The following is a 24,224-nucleotide window of genomic DNA, read 5'->3' on the forward strand; positions in this document are numbered from 1 at the left end:
GGCATCATCTCGACTCATCACAACCTCCGCCTCCCAGGTTTAAGCAATTCTCCTGCCTCAGCCTCCTGAGAGGCTGGGATTACAGGCACCCGCCACCACGGCTGGCTAAGTTTTTGTATTTTTAGTAGAGATAGGGTTTCACCATGTTGGCCAGGCTGGTCTTGAATTCCTGACCTCAGGTGATCCTACCCTTCTTAGCCTCCCAAAATGCTGGGATTACAGGGGTGAGCCACGGCTCCCAGCCAGTTTTGTTTTGTTTTGAGATAGAGTCTCACTCTGTTGCCCAGGCTGGAGTGCAGTGGCAAGATCTTGGCTCATTGCAAACTCCATCTCCCGAATTCAAGCGATTCTCCTGCCTCAGCCTCCTGAATAGCTGGGATTACAGGAGCCCACCACCACACCCAGCTAATTTTTGTATTTTTAGTACAGATAGGGTTTCACTGTGTTGGCCAGGCTGGTCTCGAACTTCTGACCTCAAGTGATCCTCCTGCCTCCACCTCCCAGAGTGCTGGGATTACAGGCATTAGCCACCATTCCTGGCCTAATGGATGAATTTTAAAACTTTGGCATTTCTTTTTAAACTTTGCCTTTCACTCACTCAGAAGTGAGAAAAGGGGAATTCTTTTGTCCCCAGAAATGATATATGAGGAAACTGACAGGTTAAGAGGAAACTTCCACATCATCTGTTTGACATAGCTTCCAAGGATTAAAACATTCAACACAGTCTGACATCAGCTTCTTGATCAAAATAGTTCAGCAAAGTTTGTTCAACATTTTGCTACCTCCCTCTGTGAATACATGCTGTGCTGCAATTAAACAGCTACTTACAGTTGAGAGAAGCAAGACTTTAATGAAGAATGCTACAAGTATGGACAATAATTAGTTCTCATCTTTTAAAAAAAGATTACAGAAAACACTTTACTGAAATTTTTTGCTAAAAAGACAGTCTTTAAGGGTGTCCGGGAGAGACAGCAAGCACAACACAGTACAAAAGGAGAAGGGAATGTTGAATTCCAGTGCAAGACACGAACACAGCACAATTAGGGAATTAGAAGGAAGCAACCATTTCACAAAGAATGAAATTAGGCATTTATATTCAATCAGGATTTTTTTTTAAGCTTTAAAAGTCCAGCATAAGGAAGGGAATTGGGAAAAGAGGCAGGGGACAGGGGGCAGGGGGTGGGGGAACTAAGCTTATCTACAGTCACCATTTTACCAAAAAACACACTGGTTCAACCACATAAGAAGTGGAGGATAAACCTGCCTACATAGCCCAGCAGACGGTGAGAGCAAATGCCAAGGCAGACAGGTCTAGGGTTGATGTCACAACTGGCTAAAGAGTTTTTAAAGGGAATCTTATTCCACAAGGACTGGTCTCTCATCAACCTGGGTTCATAACAGACTAAGTTCCTTTGCATTTGCCATCAGAAGGCCAGAACTTGACGTGGAAAAAATTTACTCCAAATAATACTCACATTGCTGGTTTTAACAGGTCATGGAGTCACAAGTGGCTCCTAATAGACTTCACCATTTCCTAGGAGAAGGTTCTACAGATTACCAGGGATTTAAATTTAAGCAAACCACTAAAGAAGGGAAACACTAATGATATTCTGGCACTGCACAAGCTCTGTGCCTGTCATCTCTGCCAAGGACATGGGTGGACTTGGCTCTGCTTCTTAGCTCCATGATCTCCAACAGTGATGAAGTGGAACTGGGACCTCCCCCACATTGAAGGAGGTTGCCCAAAATTCTCATCCCAGCCCAGCTTCTGAAAGAAACAGCAGACTATCAGGGGCTATTATTAGGAACCATGCTCCTGTGAATTCTGTGGAAATGAAAGCCTGTTTCAGTTCATGCCAAGTCTTTTCATGGTCCGCCAGCGATCCTTAATCATCACAGCTGTTCGGTTAACAAATGGGTAATTTTTAGAAATGGCAGCCCAGTTTCCTTCCCCATATTTCTGCACTCCAGCCTTGACCCACTCGCTTTCTTCTACAGTCCACTTCTGCAAAAGAAAACCAAAAGATTTATCACCACCTTTCCTCTCCACTTACTTACATTTTCTCCAGTGTAGTGATAAGGTAAACTCAAGAATCCCAGGAGAATCATCTGAACCTGAAAGCACGGCTTATGTTTTTAAAACATGGAATGGACAGGATACGAGCACTGTGGATCTGGACATTGAGGAATTCTCGATGTCCTGCCATTTGATCCTCAAGTAACAATCATTTCTGCATTCCAAACTGCAAACATATCTACATCATTCACGATCTGGAAAATGTGTCCTCTGTCCTCCTAGGCTTTTCTTCCAGAAGATGACTATTACTTTAACTTAGTTTGGATTATCTGAAAAATCTCAAAAAAAGGTTTTTACTGGGTACATAAGCAGTCTATGCCTATGAGACATGGGGCTTATTTTACCTCTGCTCTACCCACATAACCAGTATCAGAAAAGAGAATTTTAAATTACCTGCTTTTTTGTTATATTGGTTGTACTGTCTTCATCTGGTGCTGCTGGAAAACATTAAAAGTAGACTCATTTCAGAGTTCACCTTTCTCTGCACAAACCACAAGAAAAAGACACAGAATGTCCCCAAAGGGAAAACTTTCAAATTTCACAAGCATTGAGAAGAGAAAGGATATCACTAAAGGATAATTTACTTTTCTCCTTTGTTTGCAAACACCAGTCACTTCAGCCTATGAGAACCTGTACAATGCAACTGCTTTACAAACAGGCATCCATAAATGCTGGCTAGTGATGGGTTTCAAGCTCTTCAGTAAAATCAACATTGTTTTCTTTTTTTGTTTGTTTGTTTTGAGACAGAGTCTCGCTCTGTCTCCCAAGCTGTAGTGCAGTGGCACGATCTTGGCTCACTGCAAGCTCCGCCCTCCAGGTTCATGCCATTCTCCTGACTCAGCCTTCCAAGTAGCTGGGACTACAGGCACCCGCTACCACATCTGGCTAATTTTTTGTATTTTTAGTAGAGATGGGGTTTCACCGTGTTAGCCAGGATGGTGTCAATCTCCTGACCTCGTGATCCGCCCGCCTTGGCCTCCCAAAGTGCTGAGATTACAGATGTGAGCCACCACGCCTGGCCCCAACATCGTTTTCTAAAATTACTGAGAGAACATCATATTTCAAACCCTTATGTATATGTATGTCTACATATACATATAGGTATTAGTGTGTGTATATATATATACAGTCGTATGTTGCTTAACAATGGGGATATGTTCTGAGAAATGAATCATTAGGTGATTTCATCCTTGTGTGACTTACACAAACCTAGATGGTAGAGCCTAGGCTCTAGCCTGCAACTTCTTACCTACCCTAACTCATGCCCCCTTGTCTAACAACATGGCTTTCTCAACTTTTAAAGGATTGGAGTCATCCACTGGACTTAGGAACCAAAAACATTGGTGCAACTCCAAATAAAAGTAACAAACATGTATTCTTCCACTGCTATAACAGTCCTAATCCCCTTAATCTTACCGATTACTATTACCTTAGCCAACCTCTGCAAAAAAGGAATATGCCTAGGATATATGGTGTAGCCTATTGTTCCTACCCTACAAACCTGTACAGCATGTGACATGCAACTGTGACACAATGGTAAATATTGTGTATCTAACATATCTAACATATCTAAACATAGACAAGGTAATGCATTGCACTACAATGTTACAATGCCTATGACATCTACAATGTCACTAGGTGATACGAATTTTTGAGCTCTATTATATACAACCTAATGGGACCACTGTCACCATCTATGCAGTCCATTGTTAACCAAAACTTCGTTATGTGGCACATGACTATAGGTGTGTTTATATGTATAATTTCTGCATTATAACCCCCTGCTAACCATTGCTTTGAAATCACATGGTTTTGGCCGGGTGCGGTGGCTCATGCATGTAATTCCAGCACTTTGGGAGGCCAAGGCGGGTGGATCATTTGAGGTCAGGAGTTTGAGACCAGTCTGGCCAACATGGTGAAACCCCTTCTCTACTAAAAATACAAAAATTAGCTGGGCATGGTGGCACATGCCTATAGTCCCAGCTACTTGGGAGGCTGAGGCAGGAGAATCGCTTGAACCCAGGAGGCGGAGGTTGTGGTGAGGCAAGATTGCGCCATTGCACTCCAGCCTGGGTGACAGAGTGAGACTCTGTCTCAAAAAAAAAAAAAAAGAAATTATATGGTTTTGCTGTTTTGTACTAAATTTTTTTTTTTTTCATTTTTAAATCTTCCTCTTACTATCATTCCCAATTTTTTTTTTTTTTTTTTTTTTTTTTTTTTTTTGCCCAGGCTGGAGTGCAATGGTGCAATCTCAGCTCGCTGCAACCTCCGCCTCCCAAGTTCAAGAAATTCTCCTGCCTCAGCCTCCGGAGTAGCTCGGACTACAGGTGCTCGCCACCAGGCCTGGCTAATTTTTGGATTTTTAGTAGAGACAGAGTTTCGCCATATTGGCCATGCTGGTCTCAAACTCCTGACTTTGTGATCTGCCTGCCTCAGCCTCCAAAAGTGCCAGGATTACAGGTGTGAGCCACCGCTCCTGGCCTAACTTTTTTTTGTTTGTATTTTTTGTAGAGACATGGTTTTGCCATCTTGCCCAGGCTGGTCTCCAACCCCTGAGTTCAAGGAATCCACCCGCCTCAGCCTCCCAAAGTGCTGGGATTACAGGCATGAGCCACTACGCCCAGCCTAGAATTTTCAAGTTCTTGTTCATTTTATAGAAGTACAATTTGGGTCTGGGAAGTGGTTCACGCTTGTAATCCCAGCACTTTGGGAGGCTGAGGCGGGTGGATCACTTGAGGTCAGGAGTTCAAGACCAGCCTGGCCAACTTGGTGAAACCCATCTCAACTAAAAATATAAAAATTAGCTGGGCGTGGTGGCACATGCCTATAATCCCAGCCACTGGGGAGGCTGAGGCAGAAGAATCGCTTGAACCTGGGAGGCAGAGGTTGCAGTGAGCCGAGATCGCACCTGTAGTCCCAGCTACCTGGGAGGCTGAGACAAGAGAATCACTGGAACCCAGGAGGTGAGGCTGCAGTGAGCCGAGATTGCACCACTGTACTCCAGCCTGGGTGACAGAGGGAGACTCTGTCTTAAAAAATAAAAATAAAAATAAAATATATAAATAAATAAAAGACCAGAGGGCTATGGGAGATGGTATATAAGTATAAAAGACATGCCATTTAAAGCCAATGGGAATAAGTTAAAAAGTTTTAAGGGCCAGGCGCAGTGGCTCACACCTGTAATCCCAGCACACTGAGAGGCTGAGGCAGGTGGATCATGAGGTCAGGAGATAGAGACCATCCTGGGCAACATGGTGAAACTCTGTCTCTACTAAAAATACAAAACTCAGCTGGGCATGGTGGTATGGGCCTGTAATCCCAGCTACTGGGGAGGCTAAGGCAGGAGAATCACCTGAACCTAGGAGGCGGAGGTTGCAGTGAGCTGAGACCACATCACTGCACTCCAGTCTGGGCGACAGAGCAAGACTCCGTCTCAAAAACAGAAAAAAAAAAAAAGAAAAGGCAACATTACACAAACACGAAACCTGCTAGAATGTCTGCCTCAGCAGATGCCAATGTCCTAAGCAGTATCTCCTAAACAATGGAAGACGCTCTGGAAAAGGGACACTGACGTGAACAGATTACTTTTATTTTTTTATTTTTATTTATTTATTTTTTTTTTGAGACAGAGTTTCGCTTTTGTCGCTCAGGCTGGAGTGCAATGGCACAATCTCGGCTCACTGCAATCTCCACCTCCCAGGTTCAAGCGATTCTCCTGCCTCAGCCTCCTGAGTAGCTGGGATTACAGGTATGCACCACCACACCCGGCTGATTTTTGTATTTTTTTTAGTAGAGATGGGGTTTCACCATGTTGGTCAGGCTGATCTCGACTAACTTCAGGTGATCCACCATCCTTAGCCTCTCAAAGTGCTGGGATTACATGCGTGAGCCACTGCACCTGGCCAGGAACAGATTACTTTTAAATTATGAACTACTTCATATTACAGTGAAAGCAGGTTTCTAAAGCTAACGAATCTGGACTGCATTAGAAATTGTTGTTTTCTAGAACTTTTTTTGTTTTTTTTTTTTTTTGAGACAGAGTCTCGCTCTTGTTTACCAGGATGGAGTGCAATGGTGGGATCTCGGCTCACTGCCACGTCCACCTCCCAGGTTCAAGTGATTCTCCTGCCTCAGCCTCCCAAGTAGTTGGGATTACAGGTGTGCACCACCGTGCCCAGCTAATTTTGCATTTTTAGTAGAGACGAGGTTTCTCCATGTTGGTCAGGCTGGTCTCGAACTCCTGACCTCAGGTAATTTGCCCACCTCAGCCTCCCAAAGTGCTGGGATTACAGGTGTGAGCCACTGTGCCTGGCTTCTAGAACTTTTATATCCTGTTGTTTTTAAATATCTAATGTCATTTTTTCTTGTTTTTCTGTTCCTTCCCCCACTTTCCACACGATCTTATCTTACCAACTACATTTTTGCCAGTGAAGGTAATCTTCAAGGACAAAACCTCTGGGACTGGCAAAGGATTATTGTTGCTATGTTACAAAAGTCTTCATAACCCCCTAAATTAAGGTTTAGCACTTAGATATTTCCATTAGAATATAAAATGTGGTGGGAAGAGATTCTAACACAAAGGCTATGAAGTTATTAATTATGGAAGTTTCTCTCTCTCTCTCTTTTTTTTTGGGACAAGGTCTCACTCGGTTCCCAGTCTGGAGTGCAATGGTATGATCACTGCCCACTGCAGCCTCAACCTCTGGGGCTCAGTCTCTCAAGCAGCTGGAACTACAGATGTGTGACACCATGCTTGGCTAATTTTTGTTTTTATTTTTGTTGCTAGGGGTTCTCATTATATTGCCCAGACTGGTCTCTAATTCTTAGGTTCAAGCAATCCTCCCACCTCAGTCTCTCCAAGTGCTGGGGATTATATACGTGAGCCACCATGCCTAGCCAGAAAAGTTTCTTATCATAGAAAAAAAAAAATTTGGCCAGGCGCGGTGGCTCAAGCCTGTAATCCCAGCACTTTGGGAGGCCGAGACGGGTGGATCACGAGGTCAGGAGATCGAGACCATCCTGGCTAACACGGTGAAACCCCATCTCTACTAAGAAATACAAAAAACTAGCCGGGCGAGGTGGCGGGCGCCTGTAGTCCCAGCTACTTGGGAGGCTGAGGCCGGAGAATGGCGTGAACCTGGGAGGCGGAGCTTGCAGTGAGCTGAGATCCGGCCACTGCACTCCAGCCTGGGCTACAGAGTGAGACTCCGTCTCAAAAAAAAAAAAAAAAAAGAAAAAAAAATTGGGCTGGGCACAGTGGTTTATGCCTATAGTCCCAGCACTTGGGAGGCTGAGGCAAGCAGATCACTCAAGGTCAGGAGTTTGAGAGCATCCTGCCCAACATGGTAAAAACCCGATTACTAAAAATACAAAAATTAGCCGGGTGTGGTGCCACACACCTGCAATCCCAGCTACTCAGGAGGCTAAGGCAGGAGAATCGCTTGAATCTGGAAAGCGGAGGTTGCAATGAGCAACCTGCACTCCAGCCTGGGCAACACAGTGAGACTCCATCTCAAAACAAAAGAAAAAAGAAAAAGAAAAAAAATTTGGCAAGGCATGGTGGCTCACAAGTATAGTCCCAGCACTTTGGGAGGCTGAGGTGGACAGATTGCTTGAGCCCAGGAGTTCAAGATCATACTGGCCAACATGGTGAAACCCTGTCTCTACTAAAAATACAAAAAAACATTAGCTGGGCGTGATGGCAAGGGCCTGTAGTCCCTGCTACTCCGGAAGCTATGGTGGGAGAATTGCTTTAGCCCAGGATGTCAAGGCTACAGTGAGCCAAGATCACACCACTGCATTCCAGCTTGGATGACAGAGTGAGACCCTGTCTCAAAAAAAAAAAAAAAAAAAAAGGATTTATATAAACTGTTAAGATTTTTTTTTTCTTAAACAAGAAATGCAAGGAATGACCCCCTACTACCACATCTAATTGAAGTATTTTAGGAAGAACATCAACTATAATTAAATATCATAGGCATTATTAAAACAAAACCAAGCACTTTCTTTAAACATAAGGTATTACTCTGACAGTCTCCATTATTTAATGGGAGAGGACATGAGACTGACTCCTTGACCAGGGCACAGTGACTCACATCTGTAAACCCAGCACTCTGGGAGGCTGAGGTGGGAGGATCGCTTGAGCCCAAGAGTTTGAGACCAGCCTGAGCAACAAAGTGAGACCCCATCTCTACAAAAAGTGAAAAAAACAGCCAGGTGTGGTGGTGCACACCTGTAGTCCCAGCTACTTGGGAGGCTGAGGCAGGAGGATCACTTGAGCCCAGGAGGTTGAAGCTCAGTGAGCCATGTTCACACCACTGCACTCCAGCCTGGATGACAGAGCAAGACCCTGTCTGAAAAAGGAAAAAATAAAATAAAATGGATTCTTCATGAATTAAAATGAGATTGGGAACTTACTGAACTTTTTCTAGTTTGGAGACAAGCAGCTTCTGGAATATTAACATGACAGTAACATGCATCTGTACTTCAGCAAGCATCAAGAAGAGGCCAAGGAGAATCTCCTGCTTACCCTGAACTTGAAACAGTTCATCCTCTTCCACCCAAGTCTCTTTTTCTTCAACCCCATTAGAGTTGTTCCACTTGCCTTTGGGTACTCTGAGGGGAGATCAAGGAGAGCACAAGGTGTGAAACAAATTCATCCTGGACTGTCCCAGATTCTGGCCTTGGCTCACTCTTGGCCCTGTATTCCTTCCTGTCCCATTGTGACCACCATCGAGGTTCGCCTGCATGCACCTCCCAAAGCCACTGTCCTTTCTCCTGGCTGGCCAGGCATCTCCGCATAACACCCCCCAGGCTGTCGGACACCCCTCAAATTCAGCACTAATTCATCAAGTACATCACTACCCCTCTACAAATCTGTTCATTTTCCTGGTTTTTGGCTTGTTTGGTTTTGATTCTATTAAAGGTCTCAGTATTTTCTGATTGGGAACCTGCAAACCTCCCTCTCTTCCTTGGACATGCCTTCTTCCTATATCTGGACTGATTTTTCCGTTTCCACTCCCCCTTGTTCAGGCTCACAGTGCCTTTCATCAGTATTCCACTAGCCTCTTAACTGGAGTTTCTGCCACTAGCCTCTTCCCCTTCCAAAGCCAAAGATGATTTTAAGACAATCATCCTAAAATTACCACATGCCTCCTCTACTCCCTAATGGCTTCTCTCTGCCTGAACAATGGCGTCTATATGCCTGTATGGGGGAGTCCAGACCATCCAGTCTGGCCCGTCAGTTTCTAACCAACCACCCCATGATGCCCACACCTGGGCAAACAGCACAGCCACACTGTTCTGCTCTTTCTTCCTCCCATAAGCTCTGTATTTTCCTGCCTCTCCATAGTCCCTGTGCTTGGGAGTCCATTCCCTGCTAAGTGACATCCCACCCATCTTTCAAGGCCATGGTTCTCAATGAAGCCTTCTCTAACTACCAACCCCAACACACACAGAAAGCCTTTCCCCTCTGGCCTGCAGTGCTGTTTCTACCATACCAACTGTCACTTTGCAGTGTGCCCCTAACCAGGACCACCTCGAAGATGGGGGCCACATCTTCCTTTGTCCATCCCAAACACATAGCACACTCAGCACAGTAACACAGATCCCAATGTGAGCTGGAGATATATTAGCTGAACTAACATTGGGATTGTCAGAGAGCCACAAGGGAATTATACTATCAAAGATTAGAGTAAAAAGCAAACAAGAATGCTCCCTGTGAACATGAAACAATTTAAGTGCTTGGGTGTGGCTAAAAAAAAGTACAAAAGCTGAAAATAACCCCAAACCCAAATTATTCAATGGAAATTATAGTCCATTTCTTCTAATCAACTTTGCATTTACCTGATTAATAACTGCCCTGGGAACAGAGCAAAGCACAAATCTGACCTCAGAATTATAACATCTTTTACAAACATGGAAAGTGTCTGAATTCAGTGTCTCGAAGAATTTATATAAATCAAATGACCCGCAAAAGTTAACCAAGAGTAGAGACAAATTTCTGTATCCTTCGCCCGCCATGAAGAAAAAACTTATTTTTAATGCCATTTGGGTATTCTGCAAATGAATAATAAAAGAAAATTGATGAGTAAGTACATACGCTTGAAAAAATTCCTTGAGTTCCATAAGTTTTCTATGAAATTGCTAAGTGGCTGAGACAAATGGTAGACCTTTCTCATTTTTACATTGAATCTTATCCCCAAATGTTACTTGAGAATAATTTGCTTGAGACAAAGTGAAAACATTTTATAGGAGGTTTTTCCTTCTCAGGATATTCTTGTGTTAATGACTATTTATAAATAAAAATCAGATGGGGTTACAGTTTGTTTTCTATCTGCTTATCCCAGTGCTGGAATAAAACCAGTTGGAACCTCAGTCCCTGGCTGGTCCATCATGTTTCCTGAGTGGCTGTCCTCCCTCCCTGCAGTCTTCACAGGTCACCTTCTCCCTGTCCTCTGTTGAACTCTCAGCACTATTACCTGTACAAATATATGCTTTGGTGGTGATTTTGCAAGACCTCTGACTTTCAGGTGATGTGTTCACTGCCTCTCCTAACTTCCCATGTGGATGGGCCTGAGATCTGGCTGCTCCTCCTAACTGTCATGGGCTGAGTGGTCCTGGCCAAGTCAGGTCACTTCCTCGTCCTTGTGCTCCTGACTGGCAGTTTGAACGTGAAGAGCAATGGTGTAGCGTGGGTTGGCAAGCTACAGTCTGTGGCTGCTGGCTTGTGTACCATGAAGCTCGGGCTAAGAATGGCTAGCCCATTTTTGTAAGGGTTGTTAACAAAAAACAAAAAAAAAGACAGTCGGGGCAGTGGCTCACGTCTGTAATCCCAGCAGTTTGAGAGGCCCAGGCAGGTGGATCGCTTAAGTCCAGGAGTTCGAGATCAGCCTAGTTAACATGGTCAAACCCCATCTGTACAAAATACACAAAAATTAGCTGGGTGCGGTGGCACGCACCTGTGGTCCCAGTTACTGGGATAGGGGTGGGGATGGTGGCTGGGGCAGGAGAATCGCTTGAACCTGGGAGGCAGAGGTTGCAGTGAGCCAAGATTGTGCCACTGCACTCCAGCCTGGGTGACAGAGCAAGACCCTGTCTCAAGAAAAAAAGAAAAAGAAAAAACAAGAAAATAATATGGAGCAGACAGACAACACGTGTGGCCCAAAATGCCTAAAAATATTACCCTCCGCTGGCTTTTTACAGATGTTTTGGGTTCACTCCTTAAAATGCAAGAAGAAAGAATCCTTATTTTATTTGGTGAATAAGTACCTAGTAAGCACGTGCTATGTGCAAGGTGCTGTGGGAGATACAAGATAGGGGCATGGTGGCCCTGTCCTCCAGGTGACACCGCCAACCCTGCCTTCCCTCCTGATCCCACTGCCCCTCCCTGCTCCCTGGCAGCAGTCTCCAGTCTCCAGCCTTCCTCCTTCCCTCCTTTCCCTGAGTGGGGTCTCATCAGGCCTTCCAATTTGTTGTATTAGAATTATCTGGGGCATAGTTTAAAAAGCAGATTAAAGAGTATTCTCCTGTCTCTTCTAATTCAGTAGCCAGGAGCCTGGAAATACGTATTTTTTTAGCATTCCACAGGTCATTGTGTCATGAAGCCCGGCTTGAGAGCCTGTCTGACACACCAGACAAAAGAAATCCCAGGCCTGGCCCATCCAGCATGCAGACTCTCCTCCCTTCACTCTTTCCTGTGCACCGTATTCTCCTACCACAGGCTCCATGACACTCTGAGGGGCACGCCAGGCTTTCTCATGCCTGTATGTAAGGAGTTCCCACTGCCTAGAGTCCTCCAGCCCCCAACACGCTCGATGACCTTCTGCTCATTCTTCCCAGGCCAGTTCAATTTTTGTTCCTCTAAAAGATCTGAGCCACCTAAAACCTTGCTGAGTAGGCTCAGCTTTTCTTCCCATAAGCAGCCAGGGCACCTCACACATACTTCTTTAGAGCAGGGACACTGACTCTTTTTTTCTGTAAAGGGCCAGATAGTATTTTCACTTTGTAAGCCTTACTGTCTCTGCTGTGATTACACAACAAACTACCACTGAACAGAAAGCAGCCCTAGATAATACATTGATGATGGGTGTGACCATGTTCCAATCAAACTTTATTTACAAAAACAGGCAGCAGGCAGATTTGGGCCCAGGGCCACAGCTTGCCAACCCCCGCTGCTTTAGGGGACTCATTAGACTTCATATCCTTGACATATGAGAGAGGATGTATGTCTCAAACCTTCACGAATCCTCCCATTTACAAAATTACTGTAATCCCGCACTCTCCCGTTTCCTCATCTGTTTCCGGGAGCAATACCTATACTGCACAGGGTTGCTGTGAGGAGCCAATGACATCCTATATCAAATGAGAATAACGTGCGTAGAGCTGCATCCGCTGCCCAGCAGCTATGCCCATTTGCCAGCCGGACTCACTTCCAAATACTAGTAGTGGTGACATAGTGCAAATCTGTACCTGAGGATAAATCACTTATCAGATGCCACAGCCTTTTGGGGCACCGAGTACAATGCATGCCAGAGCACAGGTCCCCAAATACTACAACATAGAGCAGTGGCAGAGGTGGCCTTGGGAGATCCATGAGGTGGATCACTTACAGCAGGGAAGCGCTGACCAGGGAGGAGTCTATGGAGGACGGAGAAGTTGTTTTTGTTGTTTTCTTTTTTTTTTTTTGAGATGGAGTCACACTTTGTTGCCCAGCCTGGAGTGCAGTGGTGCAATCTGGGCTGACTGTGCAGCCTCCGCCTCCCGGGTTCCAGTAATCCTCCTGCCTCAGCCTCCCAAGTAGCTGGGACTACAGGCGCCCACCACCACACCTGGCTAATTTTTGTATTTTTAGTAGAGATGGAGTTTCACCACATTGGCCAGGCTGGTCTCGAACTCCTGACCTCAGGTGATCTGCCTGCCTCAGCCTCCCAAAGTGCTGGGATTACAGCCGTGAGCCACCACACCCAGCCTGAGGAAGGAGAATTTTAAGAGAGGCAACTTGTTGGTATACAGGCCATGGGCTTTTCTGTCAAGACTGACTTGGATTAAAACTCCCAAAGCCCATCTTTGCCACTTTTAGCTGTGTGACCTCAGGTGAGCTAAGAACTTTTCTGAGCCCTTCTCCTCTGTGTAACGGGGTTAATATATCACATCACAGAGTGAGGACTGTAGCGACTCAGTAAGATGACACATGAAAGTGCTCTGCCCCCAGAAAGCACTTCATCAACAACGGCTTCTCTTCCCTTTAAAGGACAAATGGCATTTGGACAAGCAATGATGGAGGTATGACGGTTCACTGTGGGGAATGAGAGGAAGCAAAAGTACAGTGGTAGAAACAAATAACGTGTTCCAGAGAACAAGCAGGCCAGTCTGCCTGGAAGCAGGATCCGCCACAGGACACAAAGGGAAGCAAAACTCAAAGCCAGGATGAGAATCACCATGGGGAGCAAAATTAAAGTATTCTAGCCACTGCCCCACAGTACCTAGCAGGATATGGGAGATTAGTAAGTATTTACTGAACTTGCCAAGTCTCAAATGCTCAGAAGGGTGCAAAATTATACATATTCATCAGTCTCTTTTTAAGGGTCAAAGTATAATGTGGCCCAATGCAAACAAATTTCTTTTAACACACAAGACTAATGTTTAGAAGTCAAGACACTCAGATGTTTGCTAAAAATGAAAGCGGCGATGAGTAGGAGGCTCTGAAACTTTTCCATCCCCACTCATGCCCTAGTGCAAGGCTTGGAAGCCCACATGTGGGGCTTCAGAACCGGCAGGGATGGCTACGTCGTCACTGCCCGCTCCTGCGTCACATTCTAGCAGTCTGAGCAAGCCTTGGTGGTAACTTAGCTGAAAGTTACTTCATTCACGGAAGTAATACCAGGCCCAACCAGGACCACCAACCAGCCCCAAAATTTCTACAAACAAGGTCTTCATACTTGGGATTCTTCTCTCCAGGGAGGGGTTGGTTGAGAACGGTGGGCTTGGATGGTGGCGCTGGAGCGGCCTCCTGGGAGGAGTTGAGGCCTGCGCTGGGCTCAGTACTCTGGCTGTCCTCCTCCAAGACCAATCTGCTTATTGTCATGCGCTTGTTCTTGGGCTGCAGTTCCGAGCCACCCTCACCCTCAGCTGGGGCTGAACTTTCATTATCATCTTTTCTGGGTCTCTTGTTTTTGAGGGCTGGTGATGCTGGGGAAGCTTGAGTAGGAAGAACCAGATCCTTCTGGTCCAGTTTTGCAAAGGCTGCCTCAGAATCCTGTGCACCAGACAGAGTCTTGAAAGCTGCTTTCAGAGTCATCATTCCAATGGTGGTTGGAGGATTCCGTAGCTGCCTGCAAATAAAGCATAGGCACAAAGATCTTTTTCACCACTGTTGATGCTCATCCAAACGGCCACAACTTTTTTGAAGTTTGAAGCTTCAAATTAGATAGAGGACTCCTCCAGTTGAGGAGGCTTTAAATGTAATATGTAAGTTGTATTATGAATTTAAAACTCCAAGTTAGATAACCTTTATTTTACTTCTCATTTTATTTTTAGAGATAGAGTCTGGGTCTGTCCTAGACAGTAGACAGGACAGAGAGATAGGATACAGTGGCACAAACACAGCTCGCTGTATCCTAGAACTCCTAGGCTCAAGCGATCTGCCCACCTCGGCCTCCCAAAGTGCTGGGATTACAGGCCTGATCCACCACACCTGGCCTACAACACATTTATGAACAGGATCTTGAGAATTCTCAGAGTAAAAGACATGCCACACAGTCTTGAAACAATGAGAAACTGCCTTTTAAAAACAAAGTTCATCTATCATTTGGAACAGTTAGTATGCTTTAGGGAAAAACTGTTAGGAGAGGGCAAACTGGCAGCCTGCGGGCCAAATCCAGCTGCCAGTCTGCCTTGTTGTCCAACTCACATGAAAAAAATTTTTTTTAAGTAGATCAACTGTCAACATCCAAAAATTGGGAAATCTCACGGAAAACCCTGGACATCTCATACAAAAATCTGAGCACCTGAAGCCTGAGCATTCTTGGATACTCCCACAGAGCAACAACCACAAGAAGCGGAAAAGCAAATGCCCTGGTTCCTGGCCCCACGCTCTCAGCCTAGGTCCACTTTGTTCCTTTAGGTTTCCTACCAGGCCCTGAAAGGGCATCTAAGCTTGTAACCCCTGCTTTAGGAACTGGTTTTGGGATTCGACTCACAGATCTGAACAGTGCTTCCTGAATGTATGAAGAGATTAGGTGTCCACAAGGAAGTACTGAGTCAATATGGGCGAGGCAAGGAGAGAAATGGTGAAAGAGCCTTTGAGGAATGGCCAATCAGGAAGTTGTCAGGGACCCCAGGCGTCCTGTCTCCTCATCTTCCCAGGGTGTGCTGTCTCCCACAGTGCCCTGTACGAGTAACCTCGTAACACGTCAGCAGGTCAGATCGCCGAGAGGAACTGATCCTGCTCTAAGGAGGAGACTGCTTCCAACAACCACCCCAGTGTTCTACCCAGGATCACAAGAGAGCATCTTCTTCCAACAACCACCCCAGTGTTTCACCCAGGATCACAAGAGAGCATCTTCTTACCTTGTGGGTTCTCTGGGTGGCTTTTCCACAGGCCCTGGTGCTGGCTGTTTATCTTCCTTCCCTGGACTTGAGGCAGCGGACTCAGATTTCAAAGCCTTTTTGGCCATCTGGGAAAGGAAGGATGTCATCAGGAAGAAGAGGCCACAGAATTGCATTAATTCTCTGCTTCTTTCACCAAGAATATACTCAATATGCAAACAAGTTCACTTACAAATCCAATCTAGGTATAAAACGAAGGACATAAAATAGGAGAGAACTTATAAGACTTATAAATCAAGCTTTTTTTATTCAAACTTAAGATAACTAATAAATTTTTTTTGAGAGGGAGTCTTGCTCTGTTGCCCAGGCTGCAGTACAGTGGTGCGATCTCCGCTCACTGCAACCTCCACCTCCTGGGTTCAAGCGATTCTCCCATCTCAGCCTCCCAAGTAGCTGGGATTATAGGTGCCCACCACCATGTCCGGTTAATTTCTGTATTTTAGTAGAGACGGGGTTTCATCATGTTGGCCGGGCTAGCCTCGAACTCCTGACCTCAAGTGATCTGCCCGCCTCGGCCTCCCAAAGTGCTGGGATTATAGGCATGAGCCACCATGCCTGGCAATACATGCTTACACTAATATATTCCAGTTTGTGTATAGAATTTTTTATAACTGTTTCTACAAATGTGTTGCCTTATTAACAACTGTTTGAGAATCCTTATCTATATAACACAAAGAGCCCTGAGTAGGCTAACCTTGCTCTAACTCCATCTGTTCATCTGTCTCCCTTGGCTTAAGTTTTAGACATTTCCAATCAGTCCAGTGTCATTCAGTTTCAGTTGTTTATCTGTAATATGTGGTGTCCTAAAAGCTAAGAGTTCTGTCCACACACAGACAGCAGCAGGATATTTTCCAGTTACCTGGAATGGAAAGGAAAGGACCCTAGGCCAGGCTCAACTATCTTGACACCTGCTCCCTGAATACCCCAAACTACCTGCTTATAAATAATCTGAGATTTGCCAAACGACTGCTAAGATCATGAACACTACCCTAATATGGGCCTGGCAGATCTGTTATGAAACAGAATATTTTCCACATTCTCAAAGTCCTGGTTTCTTTTGCCTAGGCTGAAGTGCAGTGGCACGACCACACCTCACCGGCAGCCTCAAGTGATCTTCCCACTTGGTTTCACCATGTTGCCCAGGTTGGTCTTGAACTCCTGAGCTCAAGCAACCTGCCCGCCCTGGCCTCCCAAAGTGCTGGGATTACAGGTGTGAACCACTGCACTCAGCCAAAGTCCTGGTTTCAAAAACAAAACAAAACCACTCTCACTCAGTGTTCCTTCATCACAGCCTCCCATCTGTGACAGCCTGGGTCTAGTTCTTCCCTATGCTGTCCTGAGCCTCACTGCTTCCATTCTTTTATCTCTTTGATCCAATTAAAGAATGTTTTCATTTGGCTTCTTTTGACCTTATACTTTCAGTGACACCTTTCTCTACACCATACCTTCTTCCTGTTAGCAACTCCATCGTACCATATCTACCAAACCACTCTTCCTCCAAACTTAGTTCACAAGTCATTGCCTTTGGGAACCACCATCGATTGTAAGCGAATGTTCTCCTTCAGCCATGGCAGATTAATCATGTATAAAGGAGATAAAAACGACAGAGGAGGGAGACCAGGTGTGTTCCATTTGCCTCTGCCACTATCTGTGCTTTTGTATTTTTATTTATTTATTTTTTGAGACGGAATCTCACTCTGTTGCCCAGGCTGGAGTGCAATGGTGCAATCTTGGCTCACTGCAATCTCCATCTCTTGGGTTCAAGCGATTCTCCTGCCTCAGCTTCCAAAGTAGCTGGGATTACAGGTGCCTGCTACCACGCCCAGCTAATTTTTATATTTTTAGTAGAGATGGGGGTTTCACCATGTTGTTCAGGTTGTTCTCGAACTCCTGACCTCAGGTGATCCACCCACCTGGGCCTCCCAAAGTGCTGGGATTACAGGGGTGAGCCATTGTGCCAGGCCTGCTTTTGCATTTTTAAGGCATTTAATTAAGAAAGCTAGTGCACACAATTCAATGTCTTTTTCACACATTAACTCTTTTCACTTCAGATATTCTGATTCCCTGCACATCCTCAAGGGCACACCATGGTTACGGGAGAAGGGCCAAGGCGCACCGTGAGGAGGTAGGGCTCAGCGTCATCCAGGTGGCTCTCCAGGAAGCGCAGCATCTTCTGCTGGAAGGTCTCGTAGGAAAAGTTCTGGATGACAGGATGGGCCAAGTTCTTTTCTCGAATAATATTCAGGAGATCATTTCTCAGCTTCTACACAATGGACCGATATTTGCAACATGAGAAAGTAGAACTCCAGTAAAAATTCAATGATGATGAGGTGAGACAGACACTATGAGAACTTCTGCAATGCCGTCAATGCAAATCACTGGCACGCATACAGGAAGGGAAGCCCAACACAAAGGATTGGTCAATACATCAGGTTCAGCCACAGCGGGTTACTATGCAGCTATAAAAAACAGATGAAGAAGTTCCTTATGTGCTAACACAGAATTATTCCAAGATATAATATTAAGTGAAAAAAGCAATTTAGAAAAGTGTTCACATTAGTGTGTAGGATATGCTATCATGTGTATGAGAATGGGGAAAATGGATATATGTGGATGTCTGTATACACACACACACACAATTTGTTTGCACATGCACAGAGGATCTTTGAAAGGATAAAAGAAAAAAAAAAAAAAGAAACCGATTGCCTGTGAAGGGAAGAAGATGGCCGAGGGTCAGAGATGAGAGAATTTTCACCAAACTCTTTTGTTATACCTTTTGAATTCTGTATTATGTACATGTATTACCTTTTCAAATAATGAAATTTAAATTTATATAGAGGCCAGGTGCAGTGGCTTACGCCTGTAATCCCAGCACTTTGGGAGGTCGAGACAGGCGGATCACTTGAGGTCAGGAGTCTGAGACCAGCCTGGCCAACATGCTAAAATCCCGTCTCTACTAAAAACACAAAAAAATTAGCCCAGCATGAAGGCACACGCCTGTAATCCCAGCTACTCCAGAGGCTGAGGCAAGAGAACTGCTTGAACCTGGGAGGTGGAAGTTGCAGTGAGCCAAGATTGAGCCACTGTACTCCAGCCTGGGCAACAGAGCAAGACTCCATCAAAAAAAAAAAAAAAAAAGTATATAGAAGAAATGGTTGGGCATGATGATTCATGTAATCCCAGCACTCTGGGAGGCCGAGGTGGCAGGATCACTTGAGCTCAGGAGATCCAGACCAGCCTGGGCAACATAAAGAGACGTTGTCTCTACAAAAAATTTTAAAAATTAGCCATGTGTGGTGGCATGCAGCTGTGAACCCAGCTACTGGGGAGGATGAGGTGGAAGAACTGCTTGAGCTCAGGAAGTTGAGGCTGCAGTGAACTATAATTGCACCACTGCACCCCAGCCTGAGCAACAGAGCGAGACTCTGCCTCAAAAAAAAATTTTTTTTTAAATGAATAAAAAGGAAGAAGAAAAAATAAAAGCAGGGGACCAACAGAACTGTTGACACCAGGAAACAGGTGCTATGTCCTCACCAGAGAAGCTTCCTCACATCTGCAGGATCAACATTTAATGTAAATAAAGTTAGAAGCATTACAACATTTGTCAGCTTCATACCTGGTACTGATCATTTAAATCAATGGTCTGTTATGAACCAGACAGAAATGAGGCAAGTGAAGAATTTATGTAAATTTCTCTAATGAAAACAATCTTACAGTGAGTTATCTTGGATATAAAAGGTAACTCGCTGCAGGTGTTACATGCTGAAAGGAGACTATTTAGGTAATATTCCTGACCAAGAACCCTTTCCTTGTTTTCCCACAAAAAGCAATGAGATGGATGTAAGTCACAGGAGCAAAAATGTATCAAATTTACCTGAGTTGTGGGGTCCTTGGACATATGTTTTTTCAAAATTTTTGAAGCCTTTTCAAATTCTTTGTTTTTGATACAAATAATGACAGCCTAAAAAGGAGGGGAAAAACCTTTTTTTACTTTTGTAATGACAGGTGTAATCAGAATATCAAACATTCTCTCACATTGTACCAAATTCCTGTACTTAAAAACTAACAATTATTAAGCCAGGCACGGTGGCTCACACCTGTAATCCCAGCACTTTGGGAGGCCAAGGCGGGTGGATCATCTGAGGTCGGGAGTTCGAGACCAGCCTGACCAACATGGAGAAACCCCAACTCTACTGAAAATACAAAATTTTCTGGGTGTGGAGGCGCATGCCTGTAATCCCAGCTACTTGGGAGGCTGAAGCAGAATTGTTTGAACCCGGGATGTGGAGGTTGCAGTAAGCCGAGATCACGCCACTGCACTCCAGCATGGGCAACAAGAGCGAAACTCTGTCTCAAAAAAAACCAAAAAACTACCTAACAATTATTGTTCAAGTGTTGTGAACCACTGGAAGCTGTCTCTTTCTGCTTGTAAGGGAGTCGCTTTTCAACAATACAATGGCTTTTGTTACATGGCTGATAGAGCAAAATCTGATCCCCTGGATTACAGACCATTTAACCAATTTCAATAGCGCCTCCTGAGGAAAGACGCAATGGACAGGAGTCATTCTAGGTCCCAGTAATTTCAGGTCCCCAGAACAATTGATTCTGTTCTTTTTGGATGCAAAAGCTTTAAAGCAAAGGGGGGATGAGGGAGGGAGGATATAGTGTAGGGGGAAAAAAAGGGATTTGCTGACCACAGAGTTCTGCTAGTTCCATTCTGGAAAGGCCTGAGGCCAGTTCTGTAGGAGAATGAAAGGACAACCCCTTACTACCATAAACCCCAGCTGGCAACTTCAATTAAAGCACCTAGGGAACTACTGAAGCCAACAAACCCAGGTCATTCACAAGCAGCAAATAAAAAGGGCAAAGTTCCAGGTAAGATAAGGTGTCATCAGTCACAGAGAGAAAGAAGAGTCCTTCCATAAAGAAACCTCAAGAGAATATACAGAGGAAAAATAACAGTGACTGAACACTCACAAGGAAGTTATAATACACAGGAACATTTTTAAAAATTAGAAGAGCCAAGAAAAAATTGGGAGTATCTGAAGTTATATGATAGAATAAAGCAGCTACCTCAAATACTGTCTGAGAGAGATACAGATTCTTTAAAAAGACCACTATACAAAAAAAGGCAAGCCGGCTGGGTGTGGTAGCTTACAACTGTACAACTGTATTCCCACACTTTGGTAGGCCAAGGTGGGAGGATCACTTGAGCTCAGGAGTTTGAGACCAGCCTGGGGAACACAGGCAGACCCTGTCTCTCCCCCCAAAAAAAACCACCTAGCCAGGCATCTTGGTGTGTGCCTGTGGTCCCAGCTACTCAGGAGGCTGAGGTAGGAGCATCACTTGGGTCTGGGAGATTGGGGCTGCAGTGAGCCGAGATTGCACCACTGCACTCCAGCCTGAGCAAGAGAGACTCCGTCTCAAAAAACAACAACAAAAAACCCATAAGTATGTAGGACTTTTTTTTAAAGGATGTAGCCTTGAGCTTGGCTCCTTTCACGTTGTATAATGCCTTTAAGGTCCATCCATGTTGGTGTACTGTCAATAGTTCACTTTTTCTTGTTGTTGAGCAGTATTCCATTCCATGAATGTACTATAGTTTATACATTAATCCACTGAAGGACACTTGAGATGTCTGCAATTTATGGTTATTATAAATAAAGATGCTAAAACATTCATGTACAGGTTTTGATATGAATAGAACTTCTCATTTCTCTAAGGTAAATACCCAAGAATAGGATTGCATGGTCTTATGGAATATATGTTAATGAGAAATGGCCAAACTACTTTCTGGAGTAGCTGTATCATTTCGCATTCCCATCAGCAATGTATGAGAGTTCCAGTTGCTCCACATCCTCACTAGTGCTTTTTAAAACACAGGCTGAGTGTGGTGGCTCACGCCTATGATCTCAGCACTTCAAAAGGCCAAGGTAGGAGGATCATTTGAGCCCGAGTTCAAGTCCAGCATGGGCAACATAGTGAGATCCCATCTCTATTTAAAAAACAAACAAAAAGTGTACATACTTATGTACAACATGATGTTTTGAAACATGGAACTAGCACTTTTTAGTTAGTATTTTTTTATTGATTTTTCTTGAGATAGGGTCTATATCACCTAGGCTGAACTCAAACTCTTGGCCTCAAGCAATCCTCCCACCTCAGGTACCCAAGTAGCAGGGATTACAGGCATGTGACACCAGGTCCCACTATCGGTATTTTTAAAAATTCAACCATTCTAATCGGTATTTGAATCTACTGTGGTTTTAATTTGTATTTCCTTAATGAGTAAATAATGTTGAACATCTTTTCATGTAACTTTTTTTTTTGCCATCTGTATTCTTTTTGGTGAGCCTTTTGCCCACTTAAAACTAGGGTTGTATAGGCTCATTTCTTTTGAGAGCTCTTGGTACATTCTGGATACCAGTTCTTTGTCAGGCGTGATTTGTAAATATTTTCTCCCAACCTATAGGTTGCTTTTCCATTCTCTTAGCAGTGTTTTTCTCAGAGCAAAAGTTTAAAATTTTGATTAAGTCCTATATATCAATTTTTCTTCTTAGGAATGTTTTTAAATTCTTATCTAAGATTTTTTTGTCTAACTCCAGGACATAAAGATTCCTTCATGTTTCCTCTAAGTTTTATGGTTTCACATTTTACATTTAGATTATAATTTTGAGTGAATTTTTGTACAAGATCTGAGCTTACCGTCAAAGTTCATTTCCGCATATGGACATTCAATTGTTTCAACAACATTTGTTGAAAAGACTATCCTTTTCCCATTGAATAGCTTTCACATCTTTGTCAAAAATCAATTAGTCATATTTGTGTGGGTCTGTTTTTACATGCTCTCTTCTGTTCCACTAATCTCTATAGTCCTAAGTACTGTAACTTTCTTATAATTCTTAAAATTGGGTAGTATGAGTTCAACTTTTCAATATAACACTTTTTGGTTATTTTAATTCCTTTGCCTTTCCATACAAATTTTAGAATCAGTCATTCTGTACCTATAGAAAATCATGCTGAGGCCAGACAGGGTGGCTCAAATCTGTAATCCCAGCACTTTGGAAGGTTGAGGTGGGAACATCACTTGAGCCCAGGTGTTCAAGGCCAGACTGCGCAACATGGGAACATAGGGAGACTCCATTTTTACCAAAAACAAAAAAAATTAGCCAGGCAAAGTGGCACATGCCTGTGGTCCCAGTTACTCTAGAGGGTAAAGTGGGAAGAGCACCTGAGCCCAGGAGGTGGAGGCTGCAGTGAGCCATGATCATGCCACTGCCTTCCAGCCCGGATGACAGAGCGAGACCTTGTCTCATTTAAAAAAAAAAAAAAACACACACACACACAAAGAAAATAAAGAAAATCCTGGCCGGGTGCAGTGGCTCACATGTGTAATCCCAGCAAGCACTTTAGGAGGCCGAGGTGGGCGGATCATGAGGTCAGGAGATCAAGACCATTCTAGCTAACACGGTGAAATCCTGTCTCTACTAAAAATACAAAAAAAAAAAAAAATTAGCTGGGCATGGTGGCAGGCGCCTGGAGTCCCGCCTACTCAGGTGGCTGAGGCAGAAGAATGGCATGAACCCAGGAGGTGGAGCTTATAGTGAGCTGAGATCGCGCCACTGCACTCCAGCCTGGGCAACAGTGCAAGGCTCCGTCTCAAAAAGAAAAGAAAATCCTGCTAGGCCGGGTGTGACGGCTCATGCCTGTAATCCCAGCACTTTGGGAGGCCGAGGCGGGCGGATCGCCTGAGGTTGGGAGTTTGAGACCAGCCTGGCCAACATGGTGAAACCCCATCTCTACAAAAACACACAAAAATTAGCCAGGTGTCAAGGGACGCACCTGTAAACCCAGCTCCTCAGGAGGCTGAAGCATGAGAATCGCTTGAACCTAGGAGATGGAGGTTGCTGTGAGCTGAGATTGTGCCACTGCACTCCAACGTGGGCAACAGAGCAAGACTCCATCTCAAAAACCAAAAGAAAATCCTGCTGAGATTGTGACTAGAATTGTATTAACTCCATAGATCAATGGGAGATAAGCGACATCTTAATTCATGTCTTCCAATCCATGAACATGGTCTGTCTTTCCATTTGGTCTTAATTTCTTTTTTTTTTCTTTTTTGAGATGAAGTCTTGCTCTGTCACCACACTGAAGTGCACTGGCGCAATCTCAGCTCACTGCAACCTCCACCTCCCGGGTTTAAGCGATTCTCCCACCTCAGCTTTCCAAGTAGCTGGGACTACAGGCGCACACCACCACACCCAGCTAATTTTTGTATTTTTAGTAGAGACGGGGTTTCATCGTGTTGGCCAGGATGGTCTCAATCTCTTGACCTCATGATCTGCCCACCTCAGCCTCCCAAAGTGCTGGGATTACAGGTGTGAGCCACCACGCTTGGCCTTACTTTCATCAGCATTTTACATTTTTCCACATACAGTTCCTTCACATTTTGCTAGACTTACATGTATTTATTTTTCTTTCTGTTTTGGAGCCATTGTAAATGGCATTGTTTTGGTAATGTCATCTTGAATTGTTCACT

The 24,224-nt window shown here is 44.4% G+C and overlaps 1 protein-coding gene across 10 annotated transcripts in view; it reads right to left on the reverse strand.

Annotated features, from left to right (window-relative positions):
* Window positions 1-830: 830 nt before the first annotated feature.
* The window catches only part of TERF2 (telomeric repeat binding factor 2), a 32,627-nt gene continuing 9,233 nt past the window's right edge, over window positions 831-24,224 (reverse strand). For 3 of the 10 annotated variants that reach the window (XM_077984464.1, XM_077984465.1, XM_015126497.3), the window contains 7 exons: window positions 19,560-19,646; window positions 17,802-17,948; window positions 15,647-15,753; window positions 14,017-14,409; window positions 8,607-8,692; window positions 2,471-2,514; window positions 831-2,005 (listed from right to left, as the gene is read on the reverse strand). In XM_077984464.1, the coding sequence (XP_077840590.1) occupies window positions 1,847-2,005; window positions 2,471-2,514; window positions 8,607-8,692; window positions 14,017-14,409; window positions 15,647-15,753; window positions 17,802-17,948; window positions 19,560-19,646 (1,023 nt within the window). In that variant the 3' untranslated portion in view covers window positions 831-1,846. Of the gene's footprint in view, window positions 2,006-2,470; window positions 2,559-8,606; window positions 8,693-14,016; window positions 14,410-15,646; window positions 15,754-17,801; window positions 17,949-19,559; window positions 19,647-24,224 lie in introns of all 10 variants that reach the window. The other 7 variants (XM_077984466.1, XM_015126498.3, XR_003725302.2 and 4 more) reach the window with 6 other exon arrangements.

The sequence above is a fragment of the Macaca mulatta genome, chromosome 20, assembly GCF_049350105.2.
Source record: "Macaca mulatta isolate MMU2019108-1 chromosome 20, T2T-MMU8v2.0, whole genome shotgun sequence".
NCBI lineage: Eukaryota > Metazoa > Chordata > Mammalia > Primates > Cercopithecidae > Macaca > Macaca mulatta.